Source organism: Atractosteus spatula, chromosome 12, assembly GCF_055471065.1.
Source record: "Atractosteus spatula isolate fAtrSpa1 chromosome 12, fAtrSpa1.hap1, whole genome shotgun sequence".
Lineage (NCBI taxonomy): Eukaryota > Metazoa > Chordata > Actinopteri > Semionotiformes > Lepisosteidae > Atractosteus > Atractosteus spatula.
This window is the reverse complement of record NC_142717.1, coordinates 43,287,705-43,314,320: the sequence shown is the minus strand read 5'-3', so window position 1 is coordinate 43,314,320 and position 26,616 is coordinate 43,287,705. Positions and strand designations below refer to the sequence as shown.

General features: G+C 38.0%; 1 protein-coding gene across 1 annotated transcript in view; it reads left to right on the top strand.

The window, feature by feature from the left end:
* Positions 1-26,616, top strand: part of ngly2 (N-glycanase 2) — a 66,997-nt gene continuing 40,381 nt past the window's right edge. The window contains exons 1-7 of the mRNA XM_088929558.1: positions 1-714; positions 1,408-1,547; positions 3,392-3,567; positions 17,919-18,079; positions 21,985-22,125; positions 23,400-23,521; positions 25,581-25,749. Coding sequence (XP_088785684.1) covers positions 209-714; positions 1,408-1,547; positions 3,392-3,567; positions 17,919-18,079; positions 21,985-22,125; positions 23,400-23,521; positions 25,581-25,749 — 1,415 coding nt within the window. The 5' untranslated portion in view covers positions 1-208. The remainder of the gene's footprint in view (positions 715-1,407; positions 1,548-3,391; positions 3,568-17,918; positions 18,080-21,984; positions 22,126-23,399; positions 23,522-25,580; positions 25,750-26,616) is intronic.

Below are 26,616 nucleotides of genomic sequence, written 5' to 3'. Positions count from 1 at the left end.
TCACATGACCATACAGGCAAATCGAAAGCAGTAGGGTTTGGTTCCTCAATTTGAAATCTGTTCCTCTTGCTGGCTCACTTCTGCAGCGCGTTGTTAGATTGCTGGATTGTTAAATACTGTTGGACAAGTTTGACTCTAAAACGGCAGAACCTGTCCGCGATTTTAACTCCGAAGCGAAAACGATTCGGTCTTAATTCTTTTTTGACACATGGCTTGGCTGTACTATGTGCCTTGGGCTCCTGTATTGTTCATCATGCTACTCAGTTTGTCCAGGGGTTGTCATGCCTCTGCTGGTAACATTAATTCTAACAGGGTCGATGCTCCTGAAGACCAATTATGGGGTGCATTTAGTCCAGCAAACCAGTTAAGGAAAAATACAGAGAAATTAATCTTTTTCAAATCTGGACGGAATTCGAAACCATTTAAAGATACGGATTATGCACCAGGAGACACGGCGCACGGATTTCAAATTAAAACCCTTGATGGGGACTTTGTCTACCCACCTCCCGGTGGGCTTAATATTTCCATAATCATCCACGCATTTACTAATAAATCGGCTTTTCTTGAGTGTATGTGGACGTCTGACTCTTCCCTGACGGACTTGGTGGATAACCTTCCTGACAGTGCTCATGCAGTCTTCATGTCCCTGGACGACACCGCCGAAGTTGATGTACACTGGATGAGATACCAGATTCAGCGTGTGGCAAAGCAAAGGTGAATTCTCTTAACCATTATCGATTCAATCATAATGACATAAGTTGGAACACTCACACACATCCTGGAAATGGCCTTATTTACAGCATGGCACAAGTCCTTGACAGGAGTCCGAATGTATTTTTACTCTGGAAGCAAAATAGTTTTTCGAAGGCTTTGTTTTGTGCCTTTGTTGATTGTAAAAGCCATTATAAAGTTTGTAACTAGTGAGAACTCAGGGTTCATCCGTCTTGAAAATCCAGCCAGGCGTACATATTTAAATTGGTTTCTCGACGAATTCAAAGTACAGATGGGTTTAAAACATGACAAGTATTTGTATGTAGAACGTTGGAGAATAATATTATAAATATATTATTTTAGTCACTGTTGTTTAAGACTTTAATGTGAATTCATAGACTATTTGGGAACAAGATGTTATATTCAATATAAATTGCACTGGATCTGTTTTGGGGGGGCAGATTCTGAATTACTCCTTCGTTATCTATGTTGCAGAACGTATTCCTAATCACCCAACCAATACATGTCTCCAAAGGTAATTGGCCAGAATTATATCCATCGTAATATATCTGACCAGTGGTTTAGACACAATGATATATGTTAATGCTTTATGTTCCAAGGTATAAAAAGAAGTTAAACATAGCACCATAAAATGCTTTTTAATGAAGTACACTATGAATATGCTGTTAAATACAGGAAGAAGGATATACTGGACAGACTGCATTTTTCCTCTGTTCCTGTGTACTCTCTGGGTAACTGGATTCCCAGTGTGCTTTATGACTGGAGATGTGAGGGCATCAACTGTGGGCTGAATCAAGCTGTTTTCACATCGAAAGGTACGTTATGGACAGAAATACCCGTCTGTGCATTTCTGAAATAAGTTTTGAGAAAGATAGCCCCTATAATTGTATGCCTATTCCGAAACTGCATGTAGCTCTTAGAACTTGTGCTTTTTCATCCAGATGTGACTTAACAAGGTGTTATAAGTGAAAGGAGGGAAAGTGGCCTATATTGCTTGATTTGAGGTCCTAGCAGCTCATTGATATGAGGATATCATCCTTCCATTTCTTGAAAATCCTGTTGTTTACAGAGGTCCAAATGGTACTTCTCAAAAGTGCCTGGGATTTTCTGAATACATGCACAACCATTTTGAGTTCTTTTCTCAGCTTTCATTATCATTGTTCATGATTGCTATTTTAGTTGTCTAAACTAATCTGTTTAGTAAATCCCATAGCAGAACACACAAATTAATACAAGCTTATCTTGTATTTCCAATGCACTTCATTGGCTGTAGAGTGAGCTAGTGGGGTCTTCCCCTCTTCTGATGGCTCGGTTTGTAAAGGAATTACAGTGCCTTCCATATGCCCTGAGCAGTTTTAGGGTTAATGTTTGAATCTGCCCTTTTTATGAAAGCCCAGAGTATTTTTTAAAGACTAGTAGCCAGTTAAAAGGCAAGTTCTGGCACACAAATAGAGAAGCTACTTTAATTTACATTAGAATAAGTGTCTATATTTGTCTGTCAACAATGTTTGTAGCAGGCAGGCAATATAATGAAAACGCGGTTTAATAAACCTTTTATTCTGATGAACACTTGTTTTTTATTGTATAATGCTTGGTTGTAAAACACAATGAGCAATTTACCATTTCACATATCTAGTGAAACAACTGCTTCAGATACTTTGGCATATTGTACAGTATAGAGGAGCGAGATCATTAATTCTGAGTGAGAAAGATTCTGAGGCTGTTAGATTACTAGCAGCCAACATGAGTAAGATGCCATTTTGCTACCTTTTTTAAAAGATTTCTCTGCCCAAAGCCTTATTCCTGATCAGAGTTTATGGAGGTAAAGCACTATATCAAGTTAGTGTTATTTACTGTACAAAGCAAGAGTTTGTTTTCCATGTATAACAGTTCATGCATAAAGTGCTTAACCAATGCTCTGTCTGCCTGTGCAGGATGTAGTTGTGGTGACAGATGCACTAATGAGTCACAGCAAGGCAAAAGAGTCATTATAATGTGCAGTAGTGCCAAGTATTCATATTGAGATCCAAAATCAGACCATTTCACCGTGACTGTTATAGATGCTGAAATAAAAGAAAAAGGCCTAAATTTGCATGAAGTGGGTGTACTATTGTCAGGCTTAATTAGTTACATACAAACTGTAACATTTAAATATTACTCTGAATACCAGTGGCACCAAACTCATGACATGTAGGTTTATTCACATGGAATTCAGCCAGGCTGTGTTGCAGCTTGTTATATTATTTTTTCTTTTGTTGGGCTGTTGGAACTAAGGTTAATTTTTGGATCCATTTCTACCGTAGACGAGTGAGTAATTGCATTGTTTTTGAAGAGAGGTCATTAAAAGACACGTTTTGAGGCCCAAAATTATAAGTCATCAAATGTAGCCTGTTTCATTTTCTAATGTACAAAGGGCACCGACGTTTTTGGTCACAGCTCGTGGTGACACATTATCTGTAATTAAAAAGAGTGGCCTGTAATTTCAAAAGTTTATGGAATGACTGACTTTAGCACAGTTTTGTATTTTTCCCATTTGCATGTTGGTTGTTATGTTCGTTGAGCAGTTGATTTTCACATTTAAAAGCTACAGAGGGTAATGCAGACCTGCAGGGAGTTTGTGGAATGTATTTTCCTAGCTGTTTTTTTTTCTTTTGCGCAGACTGGGATACTCCCGTTGTTGCCAAACGGCTTGACGCGAGATACGACTGGCTGATGGGGCACTGGAGCTGGAAGTCGTACGAGCTTGTTGATGCTGCCGATGGCTGCAACATCTCCTCTCAAGTCAAGGGGGCCGTTGCGTGGGTTTCGGATGGAGACTGCTCGTTTTTCACAAAGGTATGCATTCACGCTTTCTTGTAAGGATAGACAGAGCTATTGGTTACGTGAGGCGGAGGATCAGAAGATAACACGAAAGCCACCTCCGACAGCTGTAGTCTGCCAATGCAGCTGTTTCTCCCACTGCTGGTGGCCACCTTCCACTAGGGGCTGAACAGAAAGCACCAAACTGGCTTCACTTGTGACCTGAGGAGATTTTTAAACCACAGGCTTTCACCGATAAGGGTCATGAAAACACTCCTTCTCTTGCATGACTAATTCCCTTTCTATAGCTTCCAGACTTAATGAAAGCATTTGTTCTTGTCTATTGTGGCTAATATTAGAAGGCACGCAATGTTCTGTACAGACCCTGACATCCTCTCAGCCACACAAAATCATTTAGTGCAAATTTAGAAAACATTTATTTTTATGTTGCCACCAAATTTAAAGACTTATTTGTTTAATTCACTTTATGGTTTGAGCAATGTCAAGATTATCCCAGTTTTTATTTAAGAGAAATGGACTGTTGCTCCCAATTTATCCTTTGAAATCATTTACCGCCTAACTCCCTCTTAGATCATATTATCAACTTTGTTTCCACGTCCAGTTGATACAGTCATTTTTGTTACTGCTGTTTTATTTCTTGTCCTAAAGCTCCAAATGTACAGCAACAGAAAATTAAGCCAAAACCTGTCTTTGGCTGTGTAATGACATTAGTCTTTGAAGGTCATGTATCTAAGAGACTGATTCACGTATTTAAGGCTGACCTCATTATTTTATTTTTGTATGCTTTACCCTTACAGAGAGCTAGATTAGAGGACTCTCAATGATATTTAAATGATTGTTTTAAAGACACTGTTCAAGTCATCTTCTTGTAATGTTGATGTATGGTTAACCCAAAATGATCAGTAATAAAGCACTTAATTACATATTACATAATAACACTTATTTAAATATTACATATTTCCTTCCTCATCTAGACTCTTCTTCTGAATATTTAAGTTGGCTCATTTTATTTGTGATTTCAGATATACATTTTTCCTTAGTTATTAAACAGTTAAAAAAATACCAAAGCAATGATCATGGTATAACGTTGTTAGTGTATAGCTGACATCTACCAGCCTTAGAACAAAACCAAGGGAGCTCTTGTTTTTGAGAACCATTTCTTCCTTAGTATGTATGCAGCGGTACTTTTTATGTCTTTGTTTTTTATTACATCTGGACTGAATATGGCGAATGTGTAGCCTGATTAAGCAGCTAATTCATCTGAGTGAAACTGACAGATGTGTTGAGTCACAAGTGAAGGGCCAGAATGTAGATTTATTGAAGCTGCTTCTGATATTGTTGCTGCTGTAATTGTCATTTTGCCCAGTCAGGTAACTCAACTGGCTGATTGTGGTTCTCAGCGCAAGTCAGGCACTAGCAATAGAATGAGCTAGAGAGGCTCAATGTTTTTAGGCAGCCTTTAACAATATCCATTACATATCATAATTATTTTGTTGATGTCAAATTATGACTTTTATCATTCTATTTGTCATGATTGTTTTATTCAACCAAAACATCCTAAATCCTTTATGAATTAGAAATAGAGATCAAGGGTGTACAGTATGTGTGCTAATGTTTAAACAGTAATTGAACTTATATAGTACCTCTACTATATATAGTTGTACTTATGAATGATGTGATTGCAGTGGACATGAGCACTTTTCTGACTTCATCAAACTTGTGAGATATTTTCATTTCAGTTTATTTAACATCATTCTATGTTATTTTTATAATAGGCTTTTTATCTGAAGTGTACACACCATTACCAGTCAGAAGTGTTTTTTTCAAGTGCAGTAGAAAATATTCTGGTTAGCATTTGATTTCTTAGGTCTTCCATGCTTTGGAGTTGTTTCCCTACAATAGCTGGAAAATATTCTGTCCCCGTACTCGTGAAATGCCTGTGACCTTATTTATCCTTAGTGTTAAAATATATAATCATGAGAGAGAACTTTACTAACACTTGGCTTGAGAGCAGGGATCTCAAGCTGTTCGGAGAATGTAGCTATTGAGAGAGGTATTGAATGTCATAATCACAGTGGATGTCCTTTGAGGTCCTGTTAAATTAATGGCCACTGCCAGATGAATATAAAAGAAAATGAATATGTACAGAAAAGGCTTTGAGCTTTTAGAAACAGATGAAAACTGAACTTTTACCCTGCAGTTTATTAAAATTCCTCTCAATCACTGATAGAGGATTATGCAGCAAATCTGAATAAAAACCCCAGGAAATGCAGTAATTAGTCCCGTGCCAAAATGTAAATTGTCTTCAGAAAACAATTTAGAAGAAGGTGCAGCAGCAATCTAAAGATCCAAAGAGACTGGACGGCACAAATTGTACTGTAAGTCTACATCCACGTGTTTTGCTCGAGTGCCAAGTCTCTCAGTAGACCTTTAGCTTTCATTTGATGCAAAAGAGACTGAGCCAAGTGGAGGGAAAATTAATCAGAACTAATTCTGTACCCTGACACAGCCAGGTTTTAGAAATCATTATAGCATCATTATCTTTCATATAGACATGGGCAGTCAAGGTGATTCTGACTTATCAAGATTTGGTGTCCCAAAGGCAATGTTTTGTTAGTCAAATGAAGGATAATTCAGCAAACAACACCTTCCTTTGGGAGGCAAATGTAATCCTTTTGCAAGCAGAGAAAGTCACACTTTGTAAATCTAACTTAAATTAGATTCCTGATACTAATGTGTAATGTGGTAGCTCCCCCAGCAAAGACGGATTTAATTACGTTTCCGCCATCATGAATTAACATTTCCTTTCATACTCGTTTACACGAGGAGTGTGTGACAGTGTTGCTGCTGGGATTTCATTTGAAAATTGAGATACTGTAAACGTATAGTTATAATCAAATGCATTTATAAATCCTTCATTAACAGCTGCCAAGACAAACTGAATCATTAAGCATACATTCACTTATGGAAGCATAAGTATTAATGATTCAAAGCAAATTTGCTCAGAAGAGATTTAAGTTGTGAAATCATTTTTGCTGAAAATGTGAAAGTAAACAGCTGTGGATACAGCTTTGATCATCTTATCATGTCAATAAAACGAATTATATGCTCTGCTTAGTTTATTTTTTGTCTTTACTTATACAATATATGAATTCATGAATGGATAAAGAAATAAAAGGAAAATACAAAGGTTGGTTAGCTTGAGGTCAAAATGATTTGTAATTGTTCAGGTGGGTAGCTGCGTCAGCATGCGTAGGCTGCAAAGGAACAAGTAATAGGTTTATTCCATGCTGAAAAAAAGAAGAAAGAGAAGAAGGCTCCACGGCCGAAACGTTGTGTTCTCTTTCTTCTTTTTTTCAGCATGGAATAAACCTATTACTTGATGATTTGTAATTGTTGTCTTTTTGTGTTTATTTGCTGAACGTCCATTTTAGATTAGTAGGAATAACCAAAACGCTGTGGTAGGACATATATTTTCGCCACTGTGTCCTTTACCAGAAAACGCAGGTTGAAAATTAATTAACGCCTGTAGTTTCCCCAGATAGATGTAAAACAGGGACATTGCAGATTTTGAAAATCAGAATCTGGTTAGTAGGTAATGAATTCTGTTTCTACAAATCTGTAGATGTTAATATCCTTTATCAAGGTAGACTAACAGTAAAAATTAAAATTTCTATATATGCCAGTTAGGAGAAAAATAGTCTTTCTTTATTGATGTAACAAAAAACAATAGGAACAAGTAAAGGTTAATTTCACACTGAAAATGCAATGTTTTTGCTGTGGAGCCCTTTTCAGGTGTGAGTCAGGGTCTACATCCAAAATGCTGTATTTTTCAGCATAGAATTAACCTTCACTTATTCCTTTGCAGCCAACACAGACTGACCCAACTCCCCAGTCCGAGAATGAACAATAGTGACATTTACTGTACTCCAATACCATAAATTGCTCAATCAGCGTTACAAATATTTACTAATATAGAAAACCAATGATTATCTAGTTTTCCCAACTACTACAGTCAAATTCAGTGGAGGCTGTTCTATCATTACATGGTTTGTGTTCAGAGCATCCTTGCTTTAAGTGTATTGCCAACTGATCCTGTTGGACATTTAAACAGCAACATTCTCTTCACTTACTGTAAAATGATTAAGATCAAATTATGTTAGAAAATTAAATACAATTTGGAATGAAGCAAATGCTGACATATCTCGTATTGTCTAAAGTTTAAGACTCAATGGTAATGTATTAGAGGCTTGGAAGAACTGATGATGCAGAGCAAATTGCTGACATAATGTGAAATTCTAAATCTTAATACAGTACGTCCCTCTAAGTCTCATAGGCTCATTCTCATTTTCCTTGTGGATTTATGTCCAGCTTGTGGTACTGTTAATCTTGGCACCCTCCTGATTGCATGGAAATATTATCCAGGAATAACTAACTATTCCCTTTTTTGGTTGGCCTCCTGTTTGGTTACCAGGAGCCAATTTGCCTGTTTTAAATCTGATTCTGTTGCACTTACTGAAGGCATTCCTCAGGGCTCTGTGCTGGGTCCTCTGCTCTTTAGTATTTGCGTGTCACTTCTGACTCGGATCATGTGCCATCGTGGAGCTGGGTTTCACTGTTCTGCTGATGCCACTCAGATTTATTTCTGACGAACTCGGATATTCAGATGGCTGTAGTTTCTGTACTTTAAAAGGTCTGTCTGAAATTAAGAAATGGATTCAAATTTTGGAGCAAGATCTTTACTGTTTGACACCGATACATGCCTTGATGTAATCTAGCTTAGATGTAATGCCTCATTACCTTTTAAAAGGGCTTCAATATCTTCAGAATTCTATGGCTAATGTGCATCAGCAAGCAGCCCCTGTCTTCTGGAATTTATACTGACCTCCTACGAAAATCTAAAAGTGAATTTTAATATTCTTGTACTCAAAAGCCACAAAATGGTCTAGCTCCGAGTTAAGGGCGATTGACATGATTATATGGCAGTCTGAGATCTGCTGCTTAGATGGCCTTACTTCTCTGAAGACCAGGCTCCACACAGTGGGCAGTAGAGCTTTTTTTATGCAGCACCATGTCTGTGGAGCTCACTGCCCAAATCCAGTAGTGATTCTGTGACCGTGCATGCTTTAAAAACATGCTGAAAGACTTATTTCACAAATGGCCTTAACATGCAATTTAATTTTACTAATTAGCGGTGCTTCTGTTCCACCTTTTTTACTTTTTAGTTTATAGTTTAGTGGAGAAAATGAAATGCTTTAACACCTTTTCGCCTGGAACTGGAGGCTAGCACATAATTGCAACATGGTATTAGGAGCAAAGTGCAAATGGGGGACACCATAAAGAAATGAAAAGGTTTTAACACTTTAGAAAGTTTTGACCACTTTGATTCCTTATTGATGAGCAGAAACCTAGCAGGTATTTGGTACTGAAGGGTCACAGATTGAATTTAGGAGAAAGAGCTGTATATTTCTCATCGCTGGAAATATTAAATATGAGCTACAGTACTGCTTGCCATCTCCTGACCCATCTGCCCACAGCAACTCATCAAGTGACTGCATAAATATGGAACTTAAGAAGCGGTCAAGAACAAGCAGACCTGTAGTCAGTGTACTGCCCAGGAGGGCAAGAGTGACAAGTAAAATGAAAAAAACCTGAGATTACAGACCAAAACTGTTTTGGGCTACATTTTAACGCCCCATTCTTTGAAAATAAAATAGGGCCCAGTCTCCTCACTGTAATTTTAAGTATCAGAACTTTTTCAAAAGATTTTGAAAAATAGAAAGCTTTTTTTTTATACACTAAAGCCAATTCAGAAATGGCTTGTGTATTTAAGCACAGCATTTGTTGCATCTGTTATGCATTTAAATTACTTTCTTGTTGCTACAGCCCGACAAGAATCGACTCCTTTCAAATACCTCAAAGGACTGTAAGGTTAACAAGAAATCAATGTAAAACAGGGAGTTCTGAATTTCAGGAGCTCGAATCTTCTATAAACAGTCGATAGGAACAGGCATAGAAATGTATTTCTTTACAATTGCCATCAAAGTATAGGCTTGTCTTCATTGTAAAATTAGAAAATTTTGTAAGAGTTTTGTCAGTATTTGATTTCGCATTGGACTGAGTCTATATTCAGATTTCGTTTGAATTGAGCAGACGTTTTACGTGATGGAGAAAACATGAAGTTGGAACACGCCAAGGACAGGGAAGAAATGCAAGCAGCTGTAGCAAGGCGCAATGATTACACTAAAGGTCTGGGTCACAAACTGTTAGTTATCGGAACACACCTGAAGAAGGCTCCACAGCCGAAACGTTGTCCCTTTTCTTTTCAGCAGGGAATAAACCTTTACTTGTTCCTTTGCAGCCCATACCTGCTGACGCAGCTCCCCACCTGGACTCAAAGGGATATGTGAACAAATACATATACTTACCCACATATGTATGTAAATACATATATTGTACTTATCATTGATATTCATTTCATGATCACAAATAGAAATTGCTTGGCTGTAAAGCAAAAAAAAAATGGGATGGTAATGTCAAAACTATTACTTTTGAGGGGTTCTGTATATATTGTTCGTATATGTAAGCAGTCATATTTGCATTTGTGATTCATTTTCATAATCTGATTCTTTTGAGATGCACAGTGTGGCCATAGGGCAGGAGATTCTGTAGTGAGTTGTGTAGGCTTTGTCTTTTGTGGTTACAGGTTATGGATTAATGGGTACAGAAAAAAATGTATTGCTGTACAGTTTTGAATCTATTTGTTGTGTTCCATGCCAAAAGGATCGTAAAGTGGTTTATATATAGGAAGACACCCACTTCAGCTCCCGCTGAAGTGCAGCACCCACCTGTCTGCCGCCTGGCAGCTCTGACCCCCCAGAAGCCCAGCTGCACAGCAGTGATTAATTGCTTGACCAACGGAGTTGAGGATGAACTGTAGGGAGGCCAGGTCGAATGAGCCCAGAGCAGAACAGTGTCTTCAGTAACCATGCACCACTTACAGCAGCTATCTGCCCTCTTTCCATCAAGTACTGACCCGTTTCCTCCTTCCATGCCTGCTCCTGAGAGCTGATGATATCAGGGTTTTTGACATTAACCCTATACCACATAAATTCAGTTTAGGTCTTTGAGTATTAGACTTGCTTAACACAAGAGCGTGATTCATTCATGGGTCCTAACTTTTCAAAATGATTTGGGATACTCATCTTAAAATGTGTTCGCATTGACAAAACATGACTCTGTCCTCCCTTCAGATTAAACCAAAGCGTTTCGTACTGTTAATGAAGGCTTCATTACTGCAGTACTGCGAAGTAAGTTCTGCTAATAAGACACAGTTCCCCTTTACTGTGCAGGATCAATGTTTTGGTTAAGAGAACTGAAAAAGTTTAAATTGGGGAAAAATCCAATGTACTTTTTTGAGGTTTTTCAACCGCGCAAGTTCAATTTAAGAATTTGTGGAAAAACAACTGTAGATATATTTTCATTTTTCAAATGTATTTGTGTTCACCTGGATCTTTCAGGACATTTTTTAACTGTGGTGTACATTTACAGCTATAAAAAAGGTTAGTTTAGAGCCCTAGGATGTGTAACGTTACTTTGGCAACTAGAAAAGTAATGGAATAGAAGCCTTGAAGCTATCCTCTGCCGTCAGTGAAACTGATCTGTCCAGGATGTAATGGTTTTGAATTCATCTTTGTGTGTTTTGTTTCTGTCTCTAGCTGAGTATTAGTGTCTTGAATGGGGGGAAAAAAACCACTACCTTAAACAAACTATGCTATGCATTCCTACTCTTGAGATTTTGATAAGACCTAATACAGGTGATTGCTATTTTGGTGTAATTGTGTTGCTTTTCTTTACAGCTTAGATACTGTACCTCATTTCACACTTCAAGAAACAACTGTGAAGTGTTTTACGTATGATTCTTCATTGTACGTTTCTAGTGCTGGAGGACCAGAATAATGGAATAGAACACAAGAATGGTTACAAAGAAGGCAAGCCCATTTAGACAAAGGTGCGCATTTGTTTGCTGGTGTCTGGGTGATTTAAAAAAATGAAACCTCTCTCTGTTTCTGAGAATAACGCAGCTTTGACCACATAACTAGAGATTTCATTCCAGACTCCCACTCTAAGTGGGATCCTCGATTGAAGAAGTGCCTGTTCTTAGGGCCGCTCGAGACGGAATTGAACTCCCACACGCGCCCCTGTGTCTGTGTTGTTGCTGATCTTGATTTGACTGGCCAGTACTTTTCGGAATTTTGTGTGACCTGAATCAAGTTCATACATAATATTCCACGTTAAAAATTGGTGCCTTTTGTCTATTAGATTTTAACATTGCCTGTCGACTAGGGGTTAACCTGGTTCTTCTCCTTTTTTCTGCCTCTGGATGTAGTATGATAACCAACAAGGTGATAGAATATGTTCATTTAACCTGGATTCTGTTTGGTCAATGTACATTTCCGTCCTTTTTTCTGCTCAGTTGGAAGAAATGGAGCAATCTTGTCTGTAGGGGACATTGTGCCTGCTTGGTCATTTTTCTATATGGAATTATCACATCACGTCTGTCGGTTTCACTGTGTCTTGATCCCGGCCAGAGAGAATAGTGGAATCGATAAGATCCATGCAAGAGAAATAGATTATTATGTAATACTAATTTGTTGTTTATACTGTAAGGTTCTTATTAAGAGACAGATTATGATTGTCAACTTGAATGTAAAAATTACAGGAATAATTGAATAAATGTTAAATTCCATAGACCTACTGTGTACAATTAAATGCACAAGTTGCATTTTTAATACCTTTCTGTATTTTTCATCAATGTACAGTCTATGCATTAAATCAAATGATAGTATTAAGGAAAATTTGATATTTAAAGAGAAGGACTGTTAGTTTCCAAATTTCACCTGCAAAAAAATTAAAAAGGAAACTTCATTTACATGCACATTAAACTGTTTGGTTTACATGAGCTTTCTCATGCTTTGCGTTGGCACTGTGCATGGCAGCTTCGAAGTTGAGTGTTTGAAGTGATGATGCAGTGGACTGCATACTGGCACAGTTAGCTCTGCTGTCTCACATCTCGGGGGGGGGGTCCTAGGGTCCACAGAGTCCTCACCAGAGCAAGTGACATTTTTAGTGCACAACTGTATTTAAGTGAAATTCACCCCTTGAAAATTTTCCCAGTAAAATAAACTTACTGTGGTTTAGTGGAGCTCTACAAGATAACCAGTTCTGCTTTTCCTTTTTCTTCTTTTATGTGCAAAACCTTTAACTTTCTAGCATCTCAGCTTTATACTTAATCCACCTACCTGCAAATAAAAATGCCCCACTGTTAGCACATTTAATTTCGCGACGGTCTAAGTCAGTATCCCTTAAACATCTTGACACTAAACCAGCAGCTGATGGAATTGAGTTAAATGTTACAACAGACAGTGTTTGCTTCATATGCTGACATGTGGACGCCCATGGTAGTCTGTTGAAAACCAAGACCAAAAAAAGGCAAAACTTTCTACAAAGGAAAGTCAGGTTCCTTAAATTTATTCCATGAGAGCAGTCAAAGATACAGCGGGGGATTTAGTCCATAAAGACATTGCTATGCGAGTATCTTACATGGCAGATTTTTGGTACAACCAAAACATACAAGCAACACTCCACTGTTTGATTAGATTATACGATTGAGGGGCTGGCTCTAGTAAAGTGCTCCACTGGAATAGATTGACAAGTTGAGTCTTGGCTAAATCCAATGAACATTTTTAGGACTTTTAAAAATGGTTAGTGCCCTTTGAAATGGTCAGGAGCACTGCATCACAGCTCTTGGGTCAGGTGTTTGATTCCAGACTGAGGTGGCTGCAGTGTGGAGTTTGCGTATTCGTCCATGTTTTGTTCCTGTGGGTTTTTATGAGGTCTTCCCAATTCCTTTCGCTTTCCTATTACTTCCTGGCTGGTTTAAGTAGCGTCTCCAAGTGTTTCAGTGTGTGTTCCCATTGATGAACTGGCAACTCGTCCAGAGTCTTAACCTATCTTGCTACCTGTGTTTCGAGGGTAAGATATGAGCTGACCCTTATCAACAAATAGTGGCTTACTGGTAATGGATGGAGTTTATTTTTGTAGCAGTTTACAGTAGACCAAAAGTTAAACAGCAGCTTTTTGTGGTTAAGCTTTGCAAGCTGAAAGGTTTATGAGAATTCTTAAACATAATTCTGTGGAACAATTCAAGTTTATTACTTTTGGTTACAGAAATTCTTGCTTGCTGCTGACACTTGCTGCCGTGTTCACAAATCCAGATAGGTTTCATTATTTCATTGACTGTAAGTAGTAGAATTAATTAACTTGTAACTGTTTAAATGAGAGCTTAAGCATAGCAATTAAATAATGAAGAGATTTCTTAGTGCATAATTGCCAAATACAGCAATGTTAGCAACCTTGGGGGGGGGGGGGGAAAGATGTTTTATTGTCTTTCATGCCATTTTTAGACATTCTGCAGTGATTTGCATTTTATTGTTCATCAATCTGTCAGTCGTCGTCACTTCAGCAAATGGTACAAAGATCAAGAAGTGTTGTGTGACAGGCTTAGCTGATGTCAGTGATGTTCACTGCAAAGTGGCACATATATGCTGTGGTCATCATCATCATATCTCACAACTTACAATTGTCAATGAGTAAAGATCTGAAAACAGTGGGGGGGAAAATAAGACATTTAAGAGTGTAGTAATGGATGGAGTGAAACCCAGAAGATACTGTTTAGTGACCCTGAATAATTATCAGTGAAATCAGCAGCCTGTATCTTATTACGCAAGTGATGTTCTGTCATCTTCGCTTTTGTGAAAATTAATAGTTTTTTTTTTTAAGGACAGTCTGAACATTTTGAATTAATAAGGGTTTTTAATATTGTGTGTTTAAACTTCAGGGAAATTTTGCCAAAGTACCTCACAGAGGATTAGTTCTTAAACTAGTAGGAGTTAGTGCTGCTTCTTGTAGTTGTATAGAGGACAGATTTATATATAGGAAATTTTAGAGGGAAGCATCAGCTTTTCACAGTGATGTGAGGAGTGTAGTCGCTCTTAAATTAAATTATAGCAGAGTTAGTCTCTTCTTCTCTGTGGAAGTAAGTCCACAGAGGCATTAGGATATAAATCTTGCAAATAACAGATTTGCTCATTTACTGGGATGGGTCAAGAGCTGAGAAGGTAGTGTGCAAAGTCATGCATGTCAAGATTTGAAAAAACAAACATAAAACTGGAAAGTACCGTACAGTAAAGACTTAGGCTGCAGAGAAAATAGACATTGGAAAGTACCTTAGAGTACTTTCACATTTAACATGAAGTTTATGATGGTCTTGTCAAATTAGGAAGTATTTGATGAGGGCATGTAGGCTTATTTCTAGTGAGTTGAGTTATTATTACAGGGAGGAGAAATGAGAGCTTTATGATTATTTAACAGAATAGCAGGCCTAAATAATGCATTTACATTAGATAATTATTGTGTGAACAATATTTCCCAATATATAAATATTGCAATATACAGTTTATGAAATATTGTCCCATGCAAAGTATTACTTTCATAAACAACTAAAAAGAATATTGTCACCTCCCCTTTCGAAAAATTCACTAGTATTAAGGAGCACAGGTAATGTCTTTTGTATGGGGTAAATGCATGTCATTTTCACCATTTTTGTGAAAAGTAGAAAAGACAATTTTACCAACTAATTTTTGTTCTTGATGTGAAACTATGGATACAAATAAATAGGTTGTTGCCCAATCTTTAAACGTAGAACAGGATATATTTACAATGAGTTAACAGTAAGTCTTAGACCTTACCGTCAATTGTTTTAATAGTATCTTGTTTAACCTCAATATTATGTAGTTTAAAAGCAATTTTATCTATTTTAAGTGCAATATTTTTTAAGACAGGCTTCCCTTTTTATCATTAATACACAGGAATATATATATATTTTTTTAGGGTTGTTGAAACACTTTTGCAAGCATCTTGTTAAATCGTGTAGGCTGTTAATCTTCCCAAAACCTTTACACGCTGTGCTAGAATAATGTAATAGAATTTTACAATGCAAGCAAGTTGAGATGGGCAAAGTTTGCTCTTCTCCTCTGACTAATTCATCCTAGTAAAAAGTCTAATAAGATGACAGCTAATGATTTGACTCTTTAGTAAAGCTTTGCGAAGTTGAATTGGCTCTATAGTGTTTGTCCTCTACCTGGCTGCAGATTAATCTCGGTGATTGATCATGTACCAGTGCAGCGCTGGTGCTGTGAATCACAGGATGTTGCAACATGAAGCAGAACTTCCTCATAATATTTTTGGCCTAGAATTTCTCCATTAAGCAGTGATGAGTAAAAGAGTGGATGACTCATCTTTGGAGTGCCTTTCAGGTTAAGTGCTTCATGATATGATGGCCAAGAGATTTTATAAGGAACGTCTCTCTTCCATCATGAATTCAGAACCCTAGAAGCAGATGCTGGGTTTTGAGTTTTTTCCTGAAATGTTAGTTTATGAGTCATGCCTTTGAATTCATTTTTTACTTCATGGGCCTATTTTGAGTTATGTTATTCCGTTACTTTCAAGGACTTTTAGTATAGCCTTGACTCTTTTGTTTTATAAGCATCCATACTTTATAATGGTAGACAGTTTCTTTAAATATAGATTTTATTGGATTTTGGAAGAAATGCTGCAATTGAGTCCATTTCATTTTTTGTCCAAATAGTTCTTTGTACAAAGTGAATTCTGGGGAAGTACTTGATTTTCCAACTGTATTAAGTGCTAAACAGGAAATCTCAAGTAAAGGCCTTCTGAGATCTGAAAACACAGTCTGTGTTTTTGAAATCTGAACTCCCTACCCGTAATAATAATCAGCGCACGCTCTCGGAAATTCAATATGTTAATATTAAGTGAACACTTGTTAAAGACCTTTTCTGCTCTTGCATAAAAAATTGCAAAGTAGATGGCTTTGGAATTGTAGAGTTTTGAATCAGGAGTGAATCAGAGCACCTGATAATAGAAATAACCTCTGAGACTGCTGGCTGGCATGGTGCTCCTACGTGCTTGGAATGCTTTGATGTGCATACTTTTACTTTCCATTGTCATCGAAATTTTTGAACGTTGTGACCAGTCATGCACATGTTCTCTTCTTTATTCAGGAGAAAAATCTTTTAATGCAATTTTTCACTATATAATAAGCTTTTGAAATTGTTATGGGTGGGATTTGCTCCGAGATGAATTGTGCTCGCCCAGAGGACGGAAGAATGGTTACATTGCTTTTCATTGCCCATGAAAACCCAAAAGTGTTTTAGAATATCGCCACAATTGAGTTCTGCCTGCCCATCAGACTAAGGATCTCACAGGATCTGTATTAAGGAATACATTTCACAGCCCGCATAAGAAGGGCTTCTGATGAGAGGAAGCCATTCACCCCTTCTTGCCTGTTGTGCAGTTAGGAGGTTGTTTATCCGAGAAACTGATCCAGACTTTTCTGAAAGAAGCCAGCAGATCGGCTGCAACGATACAACTGCGTAACTTGGTCCAGGCTCTCGCAGTCCGTTGGCTAAAGAAGTGATTCCTATTTCTGGTTTTCAGCACTCTTCCACACAGGTTCTAGTTGTGTACTCTTTCACTGTTCTGAGATTCACTGAATCTCAAAAAGTCACTGACTTGTTCAAAGCCTTTGAGGCTTTTGAACACATTGAACAGGGGTCCTTATAGCCTTCTCTGCTCAAGACTAAAAAGATTCAGGCCTTAGCCGAGCAGTGTAAGACATTCCTTAAAGCCTTGCAGGTTGCCATGTGTCTGGTGATTTTTCTCTTTAATGAGTCTACAGCAGTAATATACTGTATTTTCCATAATGTGGTGACCACAATTGTTCACAATACTATCAGGCTTTAATATACAGTATAAAACATAAAACATAGAATCCCTGGATTTACGTTGTACGTTTTAAATGTATATCCTCCTATTTTTATGCCCTTTTTATTGCTTCCCAACATGGTCTACATAAAAACAAAGTCATAATTAGCTTCTTTTTAGTGCGCGTTTCCCATTTTGTATTAATACGTTAGCTTTTACCGCCTGCATGCAGATCCCTGCACCTGTCTGTATTAAAACTCATCAGCCAGGTGTTTCTTTTAATTTATTGTCAAATGCCGAAGGACAAGTTTTTTCAGCAAGTTTATTGTATAGCTATTATGAAGGTTGATGTCAATGCAAAAGAACAAGTTTAATCATGAAAGAATATTCTTATACTTTTAATACTGGAGCAAGTTTATTTAGGTATCCGTAAAATAAAAAGAAAATAAATGGTTGGATGTGTCTGGTGAAAACGGAGGTGTTAATGAAAGGACTAAATGTTTTTGAAATGTGTTTTAAAGGTGAAGAATATGGCTGAATCTCAGGCTGTTGGGGTGGTTGTGTATGCCAGCCTTGGCAGACCAATACAGGACATGACTTGTGTTGGAATCGAGTGCTACACCCCACTGAGCATACCAGCTTCTATGGTGCATCTGCTGCCAGCAGTAATGAGCTCCTTGAGGTACGTTTTCAGCATTTGTCTATCTATGCCAAAGAATAAATCTTCCTTTATTTGAATGTGAAAGGGCTAGACAAGCACGTGCATGGCATGGCGGCCCAGTGGTTAGCATTGCTGCCTCGCAGCGCTGGGGCCCTGACTTCAGTTCCTGGGATGCTATCTGCATGGAATTTGTATGTTCTCTCCATGTTCGTGTTGGTTTGTTTCCTGGATCCTCCAGTTTCCACCCACACGCCAAAGACGTACAGTGCTGGCAGTTCAATTGGCTGCTGGGAGAACTGGCCCTAGTGCGAGTGTGTCTGTGTGTGTGTGTGTGTGCGTGCGTGCAGTGGAGGGGGGGGACTTTCGAATTCTGTATTCCTTTTCTGATGGGAATATTTTTAGGGGTTTTGGGCGTCTTGCTTTTGTGAGGGTTATGTTTCATTGCAGCAGTGCGTCAGACGGGTGGTGGGTTTAAAATGCCCGTCTCCAAATGTGAAACGTGTTGCATTAGTTTGAGTGCTTTATGCAGATTAGTTTTACCCTTGTCCTTGGAAAGACTCAAGATATATTAACATCGCACGTATATTTGGAGGAAGCCATTACCGGTGAAGTGAATTATCTTCAGCTGTTGGGAACAAGTAATTAGAGCTCATTTAGGATATTGCGCAAGGTGACTCACTGCGCCATTGGCAGAAATCACAATGCTCTTTTCTATGATGTGACACTGTTTCTCTTCAGGAGTTTGCATCTCTTAAGGACTTGATAGATGAGGATTTAAGGAGATTTTGGTTTTCCCCACATATTTCATATGTTGTACAAAATGACGTTTGTGTTCTCCATCTATTTTTAATTGCATTTTCATATTATCATTTACATTAATATGAAAAGAATCATTTTGTAAAAAAAAAGTGGCTGGGAAGTGTTAAATATGCTGCTGGATTTGTTTATTGGAATGTGAAATCGGGACAGGTGTAGAGTATGTTCATCAGGTTAAATGTGAGGAAAATGACTATTGCACCTAAAGTACTACTAAAGCCAGGATCATTTTGCTGATAAAATTCATTCACTGCTGGGTGTCAGTTACTGTCAGTCACGTGAATTAGTGTGACTGAAGCCAGGAATGACATAATTGCTGTTAATGGGTCTGGGTTGGTTTCATATGAATAGTAAAATATAAAACATTTTTTACACAAATTATCAATAATTGTAGTTCTCATTAGATAATTTGATTTCAGTATGTGATTTTTTATCTTAATTATATACTATTTGGAAGAGGACTAGCTAATTATGGAATTAACTCAGAAGTGTTGCACTGTAGGTGGAACAGATGTGGCTAATTGTGAAAAATCAGTATTCCGCCACATTTTTCTTGTAAAATTAAAAAGAAATTTAAACAGTAGCAATAAATAGTTTACGTAAAATGTGAATTGTTTTGCTCTTCCTGATCAAATAGCCTTGCTGAAAATGGAAATATGCCTCTAGTTCTCTTTTCAGATGAACTTTATGAACAGTCAGAAATTAACTCCTCTCTGAGGACAGCAACTTTCTGCAGGCCTCAGGATAAAGGCTCCTGCTGTCTTTTACATGATGGATAGGTATTGTTTGACCTTCAATAAAGTAAAATGCAAATTAGCACTAGATTTAATCACTGTTCTTTCACTATAATGTAAAACAGCATTACAAACACGAGCTTGGTTAAATATGCATCTAATTATGGAAGAACAGTGCATACTTAGCTTCTTAAAATAAAGTAGAAGACAAAGTTCAATACATGAGTAATTTCTGCTTTATCAGGCTCCGTTTAGGCCTTAAAAATAAGATTTATGTGAAACATGCTTTGAAACTCAATATACACACTGCTTTTAACAAATATTCTTTTTTATGAAAATTGATTACTGCGAAGCTTGTGAATTGTTATCCATATTTCGAATAACAAAAGCCAACTTCTGAACCTGAAGAAGTGACATGGAGAAATCGGATCGAGTGTTGGCATCACATTCCACTCATTAGTGTGGGGGACAACCAGCGCAGAGCCTACGGAGTAGCACCAGAGATGTGTTATACAGTTCATCGCTTCTTGCTTCGTGTTTGGGTCGCTCGTGTGTGTGCTTACTTTTCAGAAGAATATTTGTGGTTTGGACTTTATCATCAACCCTAAAGGTGTTAAGCACACAAATATTATAACTGTATGTAACTACACAAAAAGCAAATGCAGTGGTTACTGAACAGTACTGTACTTGGATATGATTAATGATATCTAACTAGATCAGCAACATTTTTTATCACTAAAACACAGACCACGTTATGAATGTTAGTTATTTATTGTTTTTTTTGTCATTTTTTGGTGAAAAAAGTAAAAGTAGATGTGACATTATTGGGGGCCCGGAGGAACTTATTGTATTTTTCTTGCTATTTTGTGTTTCATCGCCTTCTGCGATGAAAAGTTGTATCTTCTTCCCAATTAAGAAAAAGCCAATAGAATTATGTGACACTCCTGTGCTCTCTGCTCTTATAGTTAATGTAGTGAAACACATACTGTATGAAATTACCCAAAAATAAAACAAATACTATACTCATTCCTCACAATTATTCCATGATCACACATACAGTTTGCTTGACTGTACAGCAATAGTAGCAGTTTTGACTTTGCTATTCCAATACATTTGGAGAGCACTTTACGGAAGGATAGGCTTCCGTTATTCCAGGACTTGCAATGTCAATATGAGTTGCCATGCTTTTCTTCGGTTTTTTGCTTACGTATGCAATCTGCAGTGTTCACCCTAGGTGGGAGCGATCTACATATCTACAAGTGCACATTTGAGGGGCAAAATGAAAGGATTAGCTTCCTCTTGTTGGGTTTTTTTCTGCAAGAGGCTTCATGTTAATATTTAACACTCATTACTATTTGGAATAGGGATATGGATATTATATATATATATGAAGAAATTTCCTTGGATAATTCATAATTTTATTCAAAATAAAATCCAAAAGGAAAGAATTCATGTTTCAACACCTGAAGTGGTAATAGTCACAGACTACTTAACAATATTTTCATCTTAAGATTTAAGTAACATCATTTCACAGTATGAATCACATTTTACATGATTTTACAGTTAGCAACACAGATCAAATTGTAAGTTGTTATATTGTTTCACATAATGTTAATTTTATAACTTGGAAGTGGATTGTAAGGATTCCTTTTGTGACAAAAGTACCTGTGAAATATTTCAGAATGTAAGTATTTGATGTTCATCAGGAAGAGCAAGTGTGCCTAGAAATGGGTTCCTGCGGCAAAGCACTGCTTAGATCTTCCCAAACAGAACTTGTGCCCCTTAAGATGATGCACTGCTTCCTGTCTGTTAACCAGTTCTTCATGCATGTGCAGATATTAGCTTGGATTACTATAGCTTTTCATTTGAAAATCAAGCTTTTATGATTGACCTTATGAAAAGCATTTGGAAATCTAAATGTATCATTGCACATACACTTAGTTTTATAGTTTTATCTACTATTTGTATTGCTTCTTTGAAGAATTCTAGCAAGTTAAATAAACAGGACTTTTCCGGTCTAAATTCCATGTTTTCTGTCGCTTGAATGCCTTTGTTTTTAAGTCTTTGTCACATTTAGCTGTTATTTTCGTAGGTTTACCAGAGATAGAAGTATAGTTCAGTATTCATCTTTAAAACTAGATTGAACTGCTTTGATTAGCATGTTCGGTTAATAAAGGAGCACTATGTCTTTACAAATGATATTGTAAAACTGCACCTTCAGTGTGGGTGCAGTTGATTTCATAAACGGTTGAATTTAGTGTAACAATCCTTTCATAATCTGAAAGGGCCAGCATGCTGTGCTGTTACATAGCAGAATAAGGTCAGAACCCTGCTTTGTCCTGAATAAGATTTTCATAGCTTTGTTCTCTTTTGTAGAAGCAAGAAGCAGGTTAATGTTTCTTTCCAAAATACTCCATCACCCAACTTCTTCTTCGGGATCGACCATGAAGGGAAACTCGCAGAAATGGGGTGGTTTCTCTATCCAACTTTCAAGTTTCTTACCTGGCAGTCTGAGTGGTAAGTGTGGAAAATTCATTCAAATTTCATGTTAGAAAGGCTACAGATGAAAGGACTTCAGTTGTGTGGTGGCTAGTTTAAATGCTGTTGTAGAAATTTGTGCCAGACAGGCTACAAGTTTGCTCATAAACCCCCTTTACTAAACCTCAAAGCATATGTAATTAATGCAAGTATTATTAATTTAGTGTTATTTTAAAGTTCTGTTTGTATTGGATCCATACTACATTTTTTAAAGTCTGGTGTGCAAATTCTGTTAAGTGTTTTGGCCATTGAATTGTTTTAGCCTTTCTTAGCCCCAGACATCATTCATCAAACGGAGACATCAAATAGCGCAGAAAACACTCAGGAGAATGCTTGTCTCTGATAGAGTGTCTAAATTACCAGGAGACAGAAATGCTACTGGGCCTCTGCGGAGAGTTAAACACATGTTTTATGACTCCTTCCTGATGCAGGAGGCAGTATAAGTTGGGAAAATTATTTCTTGCACTGAGGAGGTTGCAGAACGCCGTTATAAATTTTGCATTCAGCTTGGAGAATTCCTGCGCCTTCAAAGCAGCAGCTATTTTTTTTCTGTGAAAAGCAGAAATGTACCTAAAGTAGATACATTTTTACCTCTTTCCAGTAGCCCTTTAAAATCTTCACCTTTGAAATCCATGTGTGAAGTATTAAATGAGAGAGGTGATAAAGTATTGATGAGATTATGATGATGTTTTGCTTACAAGAGGAATGTACAATGTTCTTGATCAAAAGCTGCATTAGAAATTGTGGATGGGGGGGATAAGGATGTGATGATAACGTCTCCCAGCTCTTCGGTTCTGTGATTCATTCTGGCATGGGGCACCCTCTTTGTAGAGACTATGTGCACCCCATGTCCTTGTGTATTTTCTCTTGACTGCACCAGGTTCCTCCGACAGTCCAAACACGTGTGGACCAGGTTAAGTGGCATCTCGGAAGTCTGTGCGTGTATTCTTGCGTGTGTGCATGCACACATGTGTGTGTGTGTGCACTTGCATGCTTTTGCGTGTGCGTGTGCCGCAGTCGAGGGGTTTAAAGCCCCTGGGCGTTCTGGGCCAGTTCACCACAGCCCTCTAAGGATAAAGAGAGTCTTGGAAATGGCTGGGTGAAATTTTCAGACTTGCGCAACACGACATGTAGAAAAAAAGCCTGACAATTAGCAGCTGAACGGAGATATAATCATACATCTTGCTAGAGATCAGTTACTGTATAGTGTGTTTGGGGTGAACCTTTTCTCTTCGTTTTTCCTCTTCCATTAGGTTTGATTATGCTAAACAATTATATGGAAAACTTCAGAAGCCAGCTCGGGCCATCACTGTGTTTGATCATACTGTAATGCAAGGGGAAAATGGAACCGTGACAACTGTGGAACTTCCTAAAGGTAGTTTCTGTTCATACGTTATTTTTCAATCTTAATGTTTATCATCATTACTTTGTATTCACATATATGTGTATTGTCATTGAGACCAGAAAATGTACATTTGGAGTTTGTTTTTATATTTTTAAAGTCCTTGAGTGCTCTGACAATAAGATGAACTGTAGTCGCTGATTCTTTTCAATGACCCAAACTGAACATACAGTATACATGTTCAAATATGCCTGTCACGTGCCATGTCTAAAACAAAATGGAAATTTAGCTGAAGGTCAGCTTCTGAATGGCATTCAATAATCTTTGTCAAAGACTAGTGTCTTTTAGTGTTTATGGATAAACCAATTGAAAGCTCTGTTTCCTGTGTGCCGAGAAATGGTGAAAAATGGAGACCTTTTGGTTTTTTTTTCTTCAGCAGCGTCGGTAGTTATGCAGCCTAAAATATGTAACCTTGTCTGAAAAGTGGCTTTGTATTCACACTTCTAAATAGGCTTTTGATAGTCCCTTTTGCCTTCTAGAATAGAGCCATTGTGGGTTTATAGATCCCACGATGAAATATTTGTTACAATTTCTTACTTTCCTGTCACTCTTATGCTCTGTGTGGTTTTCAGACTCTTAATAGAATCTAAGCAGCCATTGTCACTATCTAGCTCTAATGTACAATGGAATGTTCTATGGTTGTTCTTACTAATAATTGTACCTTAAACACTCGGCGTGGCATTGAATGTGCTCATAACGTCCTTGTACTGCATCTGTTTCTGTGTAAGGATTTCCACATTCCTTCCATGACACCACTTAACAATTAATCTAGCAGAACAAGAGAGCAGGCATTGAGTGAAAGATTCATTAATTACTAATATGGAAGAAAAGATGCATCCTTTTTCAGTCCACTTTATCAGAAGGTTTTCAATTCGCAGTATGCAGGTGTACATTTATGTGGGTCTGTGTTTTTTTTTAAACTGCTTATGGAGAGTTGGTTGAATAACACCAGGTAATATTGTGTTGATTCATTAATGTTAATATGCATGCATGACAGGAAGATGACTTATGAAGGATGTATTTTGGAAAAATTCTATGTTTTGTGTCAGAAGTATCTTAATAACATGTTTTTCCTCATGAGCGCCACAGAGAAATAAACTTCTTCTGGTACAATGTCACCAAATCAACAAAGATGTGGTTATTGACTTCTTGCTCTTGCTTTATTTTGACTTCAGCAGTTTCCATGGCCTTAATGGAAAAAGGTCACAATGTCTCCTAGTGTTGACAAAATTGTCTTAGATGCAGGCCTGTCTGTTTAGAAATCAGCAGCCTTTGTGTACATTGAATTGGGGCTGAAGGTGAAATTGGTAGCTGTTAAAGGAGGCAACCACATATCCTGCAATAGGTAGCAGTTCAAGGCTAGGATATACCATGTAGGATGCTCAAACTCGAAATGCTTGACAGGGGTCAGAGAGGACCCCTTTTATTGCCTGCATGTTTCTTCTTGGATGCAGGGAAGCATTTGAATAGTGATAGATTGAGGTTGAGAATAACATACCCAGTGTTTTTCTTTTACCTTTAAAAATAACTAATAAAGAAAACTAAACCTTTGATCACATGAAGATAAGCTTTTACTTCAAATCAAATTGTGAGCCGGAAATTATTCTCAATGTCTCATTTTATTAAAGGGTTAAAGGTTGTATTAACCCTGGCCTCCCCCGTACACTTGGATGTCAGCTAGATTTTCGTTTCCTCAGTTTTTTGTGTTCTGTGTTGCTTTTCAGCAGCCACCCTGTGTGGATCGAGCGGATGGTAATGGCATGTTTCTCGAGAGCTGCATGCGAGTCCGTGACCATGCTGAGAGACATCAGCAGTACTCCTCCCAGCCGCGTTCCAGCTCTCTCCTGCTCAGCATTTAGAGTTCCGATTCCCTCTTTTAGTTTAGTGCATTTTCAAGTAAAATTCAAAACTCTGACTATTTACTTTCCTTGCTTTTTTTGGGGGGGTGTGAATCATAATGCATTGCTGAGTCGCACTCATTTGCGGTTTAAATAGTTACGAACTGACCAGACACGCTTGTCTTCCTTTTCAGATTTTCTGGCCTCTGATTCTCTGGAGCTGGACGCTTCGCTGTCTTGCCCAGGCCTGAAAGATGAGACCTGTGCACCCTGGGATCATACGGTGCAGCTCTATGTCTGCTGTGATGGTCTCAGTGAGCTCTGCAACCTGGAGCTGGGGCGCTGGATCACTGCGTTCCACAGGTACTGTCAGGAGGGGCTGAACGGGGTCCCCCTGTGCTCTCTGTGTCCTGGCAGAATTCCCCAAATAGGTGCTTGAAGGCTAAAAACCTCCTGCCTGTAAGTCATGCATTTTTATTGTGCATCATTTAGTATTCATGTAGTATTGTGTTTTATCTTGTGTCTGCAAGGTAAGGCTGGTATATTAGTTTTAGTTAGTTTTTCAATGATTGCTGTGTGCTGCTCTTAGCACAATTAAGACCAAGCGAAGTACTGTACTCGGTTTGTATTCATCTGTAGAATACTAGGTGCAGAGTACTTTTTCAAGCACTTAGTGCAGTGATTTTTATGTAGTTGTAGCTCAAGGCAGATAAGAGTAACAGCACATTTGCAAAATAGTGCTTACATGCTCTGGTTTTAAGGGGGCATTTGTGCCACTAGCATATTTATGGATTGTAAAATTTGGCATAATTTAAGGCCGGCCTCTGATGACCATCAGGTGATCGATTTGAGCTTTTTCCATTATGTCTCCTCTGAGACTGGTCTTGCCGACACCCACAAGTGTGCGGTGTGCCCTTCAGTGAATGGCAGGTGTCTTTTGTTTTTAAATTACGTGGGTGTATTCGTGTGTGGCGGTGTTTCAGTGGGAGGAGTGGGGGAGGGTTCTGCAGCTCTACTATCTTGTGTGGAAAAAATATTCTTTGTTCACCAGTGTTTCATGTGTGGAAGTATGACTCATGACCAGATTTTACTCTAGAACAGAGAGCGATTTGACTGACTGGCATTACTGCTGCTAAGAGGTTGGTAGCTCAGCTCTGACAACCTCTGCCTTCCCTTTAGAAGCCCCAGTTGGCCCTTTCCGTTATTGATGTTGTACACGTGGTGTGTCGT